The sequence below is a fragment of the Oncorhynchus kisutch genome, linkage group LG20 (assembly GCF_002021735.2).
Source record: "Oncorhynchus kisutch isolate 150728-3 linkage group LG20, Okis_V2, whole genome shotgun sequence".
Classification (NCBI taxonomy): Eukaryota; Metazoa; Chordata; class Actinopteri; order Salmoniformes; family Salmonidae; genus Oncorhynchus; species Oncorhynchus kisutch.
This window is the reverse complement of record NC_034193.2, coordinates 7,961,332-7,972,623: the sequence shown is the minus strand read 5'-3', so window position 1 is coordinate 7,972,623 and position 11,292 is coordinate 7,961,332. Positions and strand designations below refer to the sequence as shown.

Below are 11,292 nucleotides of genomic sequence, written 5' to 3'. Positions count from 1 at the left end.
CAGTGCCCTGTTTTTGAGGTTTGAATTTGGGAGGTTCTGAGTGGGGCGGCCATGGGGCAGATGGCGAAGAGGATTATCTGACTAAGCCTTTGTCATCTGGTGCTATAAGCTACGCAGCACAGAGCCACGTTGTCTGTGGAGAAATAGGTGGACGGACGCCTTCTGTTCCATCCAGCACATTGCCGTCTAGTTAGACCCAGGGCCACAAAGGTCAGCAGACGTTCAGACAAGGTTCAGATGATCTTTAATATTTTCAATATCGCCTCTCTAGGATACCAGTAAAGACTGATCTTGTTTTTTCTGGACTATACATTGGGCTCCCGAGTGGCGCAGCGGTCTAAGGCCACTGCATCCATGTGTAAGAGGCGCCTCTACAGACTCCGGTTTGATTCCAGGCTGTATCACGACAGGCCGTGATTCGGAGTCCCATAGGGTGGCGCAAAATTGGCCCAGCATCGTTAGGGTTTGGCTGTGGGTAGGCCTTCATTGTGAATTAGAATTGGTTCTTATTAACTGACTTGCCAAGTTAAATTAAACTAAATGTAAATTGCCAGACAGTGCACTAACATCCTAGAACTATACATTAACTGTATGTTAATCGCACTATCTCTGCACGTTGTTGTATATATTAAATGCAGAACCTACGTTTTACGTGACAGTTAGTGTTGGCAATAGCCCAAAAATTAAGGAAATGCTAAATTGGCAGCCCTACCCTAAATTTCACATACACACTAAAGTATAACAGCAATCAGATTATTACACATGCTACTGCTATTGATGTGCCTCAAATGCATTAAGAAGGAAGAAAATTGCCATAAATAACTTTTAACAAGGCACACCTGTTAATTGAAATGCATTCCAGGTGACTACCTCATGAAGCTGGTTGAGAGAATGCCAAGAGTGTGCAAAGCTGCCATCAAGGCAAACAGTGGCTACTTTGAAGAATCTCAACTATAACATATAGTTGGATTTGTTTAACACTTTTTTTTGGTTACTGCATGATTCCATATTTGCTATTAATGAGTAGGTGTGTCCACACTTTTGATTGGTACTGAATGTAAGAAGAACTTTCCTACCCCAAAGCTGCATTGCCCAATCAACACTTACTATAGTGGTGACTTGCCACTATAATATATGCAACTTCCAATTTGCGCTCTGCTACTGAATGACTGTTTTATATATTTTCCACTCTGTAGCACATCCTCTACAGTGAATGTACCCCCTCTACTATAACCTTCATGGTTATTATCTGACCCTCTACTATAACCTTCATGGTTATTATCTGACCCCCTCTACTATAACCTTCATGGTTATTATCTGACCCCCTCTACTATAACCTTCATAGACTGTCACTAACAGGCTACCACCCAGCCATACCATTGTCTCTGACTGTATGGACTCTAGCCAGCCATTCTCATGTCTCTGACAGTATGGACTCTAGCCAGCCATTCCCATGTCTCTGACTGTATGGACTCTAGCCAGCCATTCTCATGTCTCTGACTGTATGGACTCTAGCCAGCCATTATCATGACTGACTGTATGGACTCTAGCCAGCCATTATCATGACTGACTGTATGGACTCTAGCCAGCCATTCTCATGACTGACTGTATGGACTCTAGCCAGCCATTCTCACGTCTCTGGCAAGTCAGAGTCCTTTCCGAACAAATTCTTATTTACAATGACGGCCAAACCCGGACGACGCTGGGCACATTTGTGCGCCGCCCTATGGGACTCCCAATCACGGCCGGTTGTGATACAGCCTGGAATCGAACCAGTCTGTAGCGACACCTCTAGCACTGAGATGTAGTGCCTTAGACCCCTGCGCCAGATGGATAACGGATGCCAGGGTCTTTAGTGACGCCTCTAGCACTGAGATGTAGTGCCTTAGACCCCTGCGCCAGATGGATAAGGCACATCTCAGTGCTAGAGGTGTCACTAAAGACCCTGGCATCCGTTATCCATCTGGCGCAGGGGTCTAACGGATGCCAGGGTCTTTAGTGACACCTCTAGCACTGAGATGTAGTGCCTTAGACCCCTGCGCCAGATGGATAACGGATGCCAGGGTCTTTAGTGACACCTCTAGCACTGAGATGTAGTGCCTTAGACCCCTGCGCCAGATGGATAACGGATGCCAGGGTCTTTAGTGACGCCTCTAGCACTGAGATGTAGTGCCTTAGACCCCTGCGCCAGATGGATAACGGATGCCAGGGTCTTTAGTGACACCTCTAGCACCGCTTCGACCGCTGTGATACTTCTTTGAACGGCGTAGAATCAACACTTCAGGGGAAAAGGAAAAGAGATGCAGAACTCTGCTAAACAAATGTCCCTGGACCAAAGATGATGAGTAGAGAAAAGATCCCTCATTCCTGGGGAACCAGCGTACATATGTCCCTACTTCCTGAGCTTGATTATAGGGACAAACTGATTTGTTGCAGAATGTAATAAATGAAGACTGAGGTAGTGTCTAAAATGGTACCCTGTTTCCCCATAGGGCTCCGATCAAAAAGTTACACACTGTCGAGAAAAGGGTACCATTAGGATGGATAAAGATGCCCCAGAGGTCCCCACAGAAGGAGGATGCTATGTAAGGTGTTACCAGAATGAACAGTACCCGAGCATCAATAAAGACTTTATAGTTGAAACAAGATAGATCCAATACAGACACAGGACAGTGTTTACCAACCGGAATACTTTCTAAACACGGGCGACATGTCGGATCTACAATTGACATGATCACGAGTGTTGGAGACGGTTTCCAGAGTGGCATTCTTTAATCACAGTAGGGCCCTACAGACGGAGGATGCTATGTAGGGTGTTACCAGAATGAACAGCATCAATAAAGACTTTATAGTTGAAACAAGATGGATCCAATACCATAATCACAGGAAGCAAAAAAAACACACAAAAAAACGTTTTCATGTCTAAATTATCCAGATGCATATAAAATAGATTGCTCTCGTCTAAGATAATAGGGCTGGTAGAACATCTAGATCATCCAAACATTTTGTCAGATGTTATGACAATGACTTCTTTAAAAATGTTTGAAGAGTGAAAATGAACTAAAACAATTTGATGAACTTCTATTTCTGCACAAAAAAAGTGTGTGTGTGTGTGTGTGTGTCTGTGCGCATTACAAAAACACCAGTGGCTCATGAGTCACGTGTCCATGGTAACAAGTGATAAGGCGCTGCTTGTACCTATCAGGTACTTTCAGACAGGTGCACATAGAAAAGGGGGCCAAGGAACCGTGGTAGAGGCCAGTGAGGAACCAGCCCCTGGTGTTGCTCCACCTCCTCTCAGCTGAGTTTGGGTCCTTTTGACTGATGGCCATCAAAGCTTTTCTGCTGGCCGCGACCTGGCGTGCGTTGGCCGCGACCTGGCGTGTGTTGGCCGCGATCTGGCCTGTGCTGGCCGCGACCTGGCGTGCGGTGGCCGCGATCTGGCCTGTGCTGGCCGCGACCTGGTGTGTGCTGGGGGGCACGTCCCGGCGTGTCCTGAGCGTCACAACCCGGCGTGTCCTTTGACCTCCCTTCCTCAAGTTTCCACAATGCGTTCCTGAGGAAGCGAGACGCCGCTGCCTTGTCCAGACGGGCTGCTTTCCTCCTGTCAGTGATCTCCTTCACACGGTTCATATACGTCCTGATCCTCTCCTAGTCAGGTGACAAGAAAACAAAGGATTTAGAAAGAAAAAATATTACATGTCACCTATCTACAGTAGGCACCGAGTGTACAAAATATTAGGAACACCTTCAATAGGTCAGGACATGGACTCCACAAGGTGTCGAAAGCGTTCCACAGAGACGCCGACCCATGTTGACTCCTGTGCTTCCCACTATTGTGTCAAGTTGGCTGAATGTCCTGTGTGTGGTGGATCATTCTTGATACACACGGTAACTGTTGAGCGTGAAAAACCAGCAGCGTTGCAGTTCTTGACACAAACCGGTGCCTCTGGCACCTACTACCATACTCCGTTCAAAGGCACTTCAATCTTTTGTCTTGCTCATTCACCCTCAATGGGACACATACACAACCAATGTCTCAAGGCTGAAAAATCCTTCTTTAACCTGTCTCCTCCCCTTCATCTACAGTGATTGAAGTGGATTCAACAAGTGTCATCAATGAGGGATTATAGCTTACCCCTGGATTCACCTGACCAACGTTACATGCAAACAATATGATTATTGTGGGTCGTCAGCTTAATATAATAGCTTGTTTAAAATGTTTACATGCTATGCAAGAAGAACGATTTCCTTAACAATCATGTTTACATGGACATCTGAAATCAGGCTACTGAGGGGACATTTGATAAATGCTGAAAAATGTGTTTAAATCGACATATGTTTACTTCCATTATAACCATACATACAGTGTACAAAACATTAGGAACGCCTGCTGTTTCCATGACAGATAAGCAGAGTAAGGTGTTTACATGGCTAATGTTACGCCATACTCGGCCTTCTGCCATAATTTAATATTGAATTATTAGTGTGTATGTAAACATGCTCTGTCGTGGAAAGAGCAGGTTGTCCTAATGTTTTGTACACTGTGTATGTGGGGTTTTGAATGCAGGTTATGCAAGTTGACAATTGACTGAACAAAATAGGTTTGGGAGGAGTGGAATTCTCTTCAGGGTAAAAATGTAATATCTTACCAACTCTTGTTTGATTGCATGTTCTTTTGGGTTTATTCCTTGTGTGACCAAGTACACTGTAAACAAGAATGACACTGTAATTTAACATGGGGTGTGTTGTGGTGACAAATCATTTCAACATCTTTACACCTCCCCAAAAAATGTGCAGACTGGATATCATTTTATAATATTAACTTGGATTTGCAGGAAAACGAAGCACACTTACTCCAGAAAAGAGAGTTGAGGCTATATGCAGACATTAGGTCTAGCTTGGCTTGTTCCAGAGGATCCAGCTATTAAGAAAACAAGAGACACATTGAGAGGGGTTTGTTTTAGCTCGCCCAGTTCGATAGGTAGGCAGAGTTAGAGTTAAAAGTGATTTGTATTCGTTTTGTAACCAGGCTGCACCCCGGGCATGAGCTGAGAGCCACTGGTGAAATTGGCAAGCAGTAATGAGTTAGTATTCCCTGTTTTCACATGAATAAGTGTTTGATAGAAAACACACATGATTTATCTGCCTTCTGAAGCAAAACTATACTGAACAAAAATAAACAACATGCAACAATTAACAATTTTACTGAGTTACAGTTCATATAAGGAAATCAGTCAGTCAAAATGAATTCCTTAGGCCCTAATCTATGGATTTCACATAACTGGGCAGGGGCGGAACCATGGCATAGGCCCACCCACTTGGGAGCCAGGCCCAGTCAATCAGTTTTTCCACACAAAAGGGCTTTAATTACAGACAGAAATACTCCTTGGTTTCATCAGATTTCCAGGTGGCTGGTCTCAGACAATCTTACAGGTGAAGAAGCCGGATGTGGAGGTCCTGGGTTGGCATGGTTACACGTAGTCTGCGGTTGTGAGGCAGGTTGAAAGTCAAATTCTCTAAAACGACGTTGGAGGCGGCGTATGGTTGAGAAATGAACATTAAATTATCTGGCAACAGCTCTGGTGGATATTCCTGCAGTCAGCATGCCAACTGCACGCTCCCTCAAAACTTGAGACTTCTGTGGCGTTGTGTGACAAAACTGCACATTTTAGTGTGGCCTTTTATTGTCCCCAGCACAAGGTGGACCTGTGTAATGATGCCATTTAATCAACTTCTTGATATGCCACACCTGTCAGGTGGATAGATTATCTTGGCAAAGGTGAAATGCTGACTAACAAGGATGTAAACAAGTTTGTGCACAAAATTGGAGAGAAATGCTTTTTGTGCACATTTCTGGGATCTTTTATTTCAGCTCATGAAACATGGGACCAACACTTTACATGTTGCGTTTATATCTTTGTTCAGCATAGTTTGAGAATTCAAACAAATGTATTTTATAGAAAATACATGTTGTAGCCTGTTTCTGAAGCATGCCTTATGCTGCCTGCCTTGTTGACAATATGACCCGGAGCTGTAGATTTGAGCAGGGCGCTATGTGCACACCAGTTCAGTAATGTAATTAAACCTCTTAATTGGTGAGGGTTTAACAGCAGAGGCCTAAATATTGCTGTTCTGTTCGTTTGAATATGTGACCGACTCAGAGTGACATCCCCAATAATCAGGGGTGTATTCATTACGCCGATACTGTTGAAAAACTTTTTGCGACAGAAACCGTTAAACTACAAACGGAAAATGTGTTGCATCGAAAACTAGAGTTTCTATTGGACAAATTCAGCTAGGTCTCGTTTCGTTTGTGCTCCGTTTGGTTCTTAAGCGGTAATCAACTGAATACACCGCAGGACTTCAGAGGAACTCAATACCAAGTCCTTCTACCCAGTCAGTCTGAAAACATACTTTTTTCACCAGCTCATTTCTTGGCATGGATAGGATGGTTTGCACCATGTTGTTGACAGCACCGACTGATGACTCAAACCCTGTGAGCTGCTCCTCAATCTCAGTAGGGTAGTCTTCCACAGGGATGTCCTCTGCCATGTTGTCTGGGGAAAATTGAGAAAGACAAATTAACATTAGCTAGACAGACATAGTACATTTTATTCACTTAGCAGACGCTCTTATCCAGAGGGACTTAAAGTATTGAGTGTACTGTAGACACTAGACAAGGTGGCTAGCTAGCTACTAATGATACCATGAGTCGTTCCACCTCAACAAGAAGAAGAGGCTCGACACTCACCATCGCAGATAGTTCTGAAATCATTTTGGTTGTTAGAAACAAAAGATTTGCATTCCTGCAACATTATTTTGTTTAAATATAATTTGATTGCATCCAAATTTATAAGATTCATGTAACGCTCAATATATTAGTAATTTATTTATGTTTTCAAAAAACATTGGAGACGGAACATACTTTACACGTTAACAACAATCTAAACCAACCCGTCTGTTTTACACGCGTCGGTTTTGTTGCTAAACTACCAACCCATCTATATATACCACCTGCTTTGATGTAGCCAAGATGAATAGGAAGAGGCGAAGCAATATCATTGATAATGTGGCCAAAATAGCCATGCATATTGCTGGCTAGCTAGCGTTTAAGCAAGCTACGGCTCAGCGAAAACACTTTATTCCTGTCAATGACATATCCCCTCGCAATACTCCGTTAACTACTCATTGTTGAATAGTTTGTCTATTATATTATATATTATATTATCTGGTTAATGTAATAATGAGAAGCTAGCTAGCTACCTGTTTCTCCACACGTTGTTGTCCAACCAGAAATACGTAAGCGGCAACATTCTCTTCTTCTATGTTTTGTGTTTCTCCTATCGACACTACACCGATGCTCAATAGCGTCCTCTACTGTGTTGGATTGCAGAAAACAAAATGTACATTCAATCGCTAAAAGTGCATATTGTGAGGGGCTATCCTGGCTATTTTAAAATTAAAGTTAGTAGAATGTGATTCATTTAGTTGGCAATGGCTTAATAAACAGGACCGTTAACATCATTTGAGTGCTAGCAAAGCGCTGCACAGAGAACAAAATTATGGTTTCCAACATAGACAGTGAGCGTCGGAGGAAACGCTGTAAAATATTACACACTGAGGACATAAGCCATAATTTGTTCTTCATGCTCTTGCAAATTGATGCATTTTTTTTCAGCTGTGTGGTGATAATTTAGTTTGATGGAATTTGAACTAAGGTTTGAATGGGGTTGCGATTGAGGTGGTAGCCGATTGTGACACCTCCATGAAATATTGCACGGTCAACTACAACCTACATTTTCCCCAAACATCTATGATTACCTACTCAAATGAGAGGAGGATAGCCATAACCTTAAGAAAGTAAAGTACTATTCTAATGACTTATACAATGACATGTAATGTGCTGTTTTTTTTTTTGTACCTCATTTAGGCACAGTTTCATTCTACTGTAACTCCAGTGACTGTAATGCCCAAGGTTCCTGATAAAAACATGAATGTTTCAGTGAATGGAGAAAGTGATTCCCAACATTCCCCATTGAAAGTTGGTGAAACTGTTGTCAGTATCAAGGTTTTATCAGCAGATGGCAGCAATTCTCAGGTAAGATGATTTCACAGACTGCTACAGTATCGGCAAAATGTGTCTGGAAACCTTTGGTAAATCTTTGTACTTTAGATAATAACATCAACTATTGAATGAGGCCTAAAGGATTAGAGTGTCTCTTTTCAAATCTCATCCAGATGTAATATGTGCTGGTCACACGAGCAGAATCCCATGGCTGTGGCTTTTAGGGATCTGAAAGAGCAGATCTAGTATGAATGTCCTGTCACTCTGACCGCCCTCTACAGAGTTACTATAACACAGAGGTATTCTAATCCTACCCTGACAGAACAGCCGAGGCCCATTGCAATTTAGAATTTTCTTCAGATGGATAATGGAATCCACTGCTTCTCAGTGCTAGAGATGTCGCTACAGACCCTGGTTAGATTCCAGGCTGTATCACAACCGGCCGTGATTGGGAGTCCCATAGGGTGGTGCATAATTGGCCCAGCGACGTCCGGGTTAGGGTTTGGCCGGGGTTGGCTGTCAACTGACTAGCCTAGTTAAATAAAAATAAAAATGAATAATGGTATTTTATTTTATTATTTAATAAATACATTGATTTGAAGAAGATATTTTATTCTTCAGCCTGCAAGCAAGAGTTTTCATCAAGCTCGCTAACACAGCTAGTTAGCTAGCCAGGGTCTTTAGCTTGCCACCACAACATGCAGTGTGACTGACCAAGGTAAGAATTGTTTTAGATATTAAAGCTCTGAGTTAATGTCATGTAGCTATGTGTTAGATATAATTGAATTGCTAGCTAGTTAATGTTAAATGTTGCTTGCTAGCTAGCTAGCTAGCAAGATATTCTTCAATGTAGCCACCCTTTGCCTTGATGACAGCTTTGCACACTCGGCATTCTCTCAACCAGATTATTGAGGTTGTTAAAAGTGAATTTGTGGAATTTCTATCCTTCTTAATAATGCATTTGAGCCAATCAGTTGTGTTGTGACAAGGTAGGGTTGGTATACAGAAGATAGCCCTACTTGGTAAAATACCAAGTATATATTAAAAATTAAACCAGGAAGTTACTGTGACTCGCTCAATTTGGAAGTGGTCAGATGACGTGAATGCTACACTACAGGACTGTTTAGCTAGCACAGACTGGAATATGTTCCGGGATTCATCCAATGGCATTGAGGAGTACACCACATCAGTCATCAGCTTCATCAATAAGTACATTGACGACGTCGTCCCCACAGTGACCGTACGTACATATCCCAACCAGAAGTCATGGATTACATCCGCATTGAGATAAAGGCTAGAGCTGCCGCTTTCATGGAGCGGGACACTTTTAAGAAATCCTGCTACGCCCTCAGACGAACCATCAAACAGGCAAAGCATCAATACAGGATTAAGATCGAATCCTACTACACCGGCTCTGACACTCGTCGGATGTGGCAGGGCTTAAAAACTATTACAGACTACAAAGACAAACCCAGCCTGCGAGCTGCCCAGTGACGCGAGCCAACCAGATGAGCGAAATGCCTTTTATGCTCGCTTCGAGGCAAGCAACACTGAAGCATGCATGAGAAAACCAGCTGTTCCGGATGACTGTGTGATAACGCTCTTGGTAGCTGATTTCTATTTTTTTTTATTTCACCTTTATTTAACCAGGTAGGCCAGTTAAGAACAAGTTCTCATTTACAACTGTGACCTGGCCAAGATAAAGCAAAGCAGTGTGACAAAAACAACAGCACAGAGATGCACATGGGATAAACAAACATACAGTCAATAACACAATAGAAAAATCTATATGCAGTGTGTGCAAATGTAGAAAGGCAATAAATAGGCCACAGTGGCGAAATAATTACAATTTAGCATTAACACTGGAGTGATAGATGTGCAGATGATGATGTGCAAGTAGAGATACGGGGGTGCAAAAGAGTAAAAAAATGATGTGGGGATGAGGTAGTTGGGTGGGTTATTTACAGACTGGCTGTGTACAGGTGCAGTAATCAGTAAGCTGCTCTGACAGCTGATGCTTATAGTTAGTGAGGGAGATGTAAGTCTCAAGCTTCAGTGACTTTTGCAATTCATTCCAGTCATTGGCAGCAGAGAACTGGAAGGAAAGGCAGCCAAAGGAGGTGTTGGCTTTGGGGATGACCAGAGAAATATACCTGCTGGGAGTACGTGATACGGGTGGGTGTTGCTATGGTGACCAGTGAGCTGAGATAAGTCTTTGCTAGGTAAAGCCCCGGCTTATAGATGACCTGGAGCCAGTGGGTTTGGAAATGGATATGTAGTGAGGGCCAGCCAACGAGAGCATACAGGTCGCAGTAGTGGATAGTATGTGAGCAAGACTTTTAAACAGGTCAACATTCACAAAGCCGCGGGGCCAGACGGATTACCAGGACATGTACTCAAAGCGCTGACCAACTGGCATCTGTCTCCTCTGACATTTTCAACCTCTCCCTGACCGAGTCTGTAATACCTACATGTTTCAAGCAGACCACTATAGTCCCAGTGCCCCAGGAAGCGAAGGTAACCTACAGTGGTAGGCCTGATTACCGCCCCGTAGCACTCACGTCGGTAGCCTGATGTGCTTTGAAAGACCGGTCATGGCTCATATCTACAGCATCATCCTGGATACCCTTGACTAGAGCTGCCCAACCCTCTTCCTGGAGATCTACCGTCCTGTGGGTTTTCAGTTCAACCCTAATTTAACACCTGATTATTCTTATTAGCTGCTCAACAGGACCTTAACTAGCTGAATCAGACATGCTAAATTAGGGTTGGACTGAAAACCTACAGGACAGTAGATCTCCAGGAAGAGGGTTGGGCAGCCCTGCCCTAGATCCACTCCAATTCGCATACCGCCCCAACAGATCCACAGATGATGCAATCTTAATCGCACTCCACACTGCCCTTCTCCACCTGAACAAAAGGAACACTTATGTGAGAATGCTGTTCATTGACTACAGCTCAGCGTTCAACACTATAGTGCCCACAAAGCTCATCACTAAGCTAAGGACTCTGGGACTAAACACCTCCCTCTGCAACTGGGTCCTGGACTTCCTGATGGGCCGCCCCCAGGAGGTACGGGTAGGCAACAACACGTCTGCCACGCTGATTCTCAACACTGGGGCCCCTCGGGTGCGTGCTCAGTTCCCTCCTGTACTCCTCTTTCACCTACGACTGCGTGGCCAAACACGAATCCAACACCATCATTAAGTTTGCTGATGACACAA

At 43.6% G+C, this 11,292-nt stretch overlaps 1 protein-coding gene across 1 annotated transcript; it reads right to left on the bottom strand.

Annotated features, from left to right (window-relative positions):
• Positions 1 to 2,617: 2,617 nt before the first annotated feature.
• On the bottom strand, positions 2,618 to 7,389 carry c1d (C1D nuclear receptor corepressor). Its single transcript, XM_020477590.2, has 5 exons — positions 7,267 to 7,389; positions 6,418 to 6,560; positions 4,858 to 4,924; positions 4,653 to 4,708; positions 2,618 to 3,651 (listed from the first exon to the last, which is right to left on the bottom strand). The coding sequence occupies exons 2-5, from the start codon at positions 6,553 to 6,555 to the stop codon at positions 3,298 to 3,300; spliced, it is 615 nt and encodes a 204-aa protein (XP_020333179.1). The 5' UTR covers positions 6,556 to 6,560; positions 7,267 to 7,389; the 3' UTR covers positions 2,618 to 3,297.
• Between the last annotated feature and the right edge of the window lie 3,903 nt (positions 7,390 to 11,292).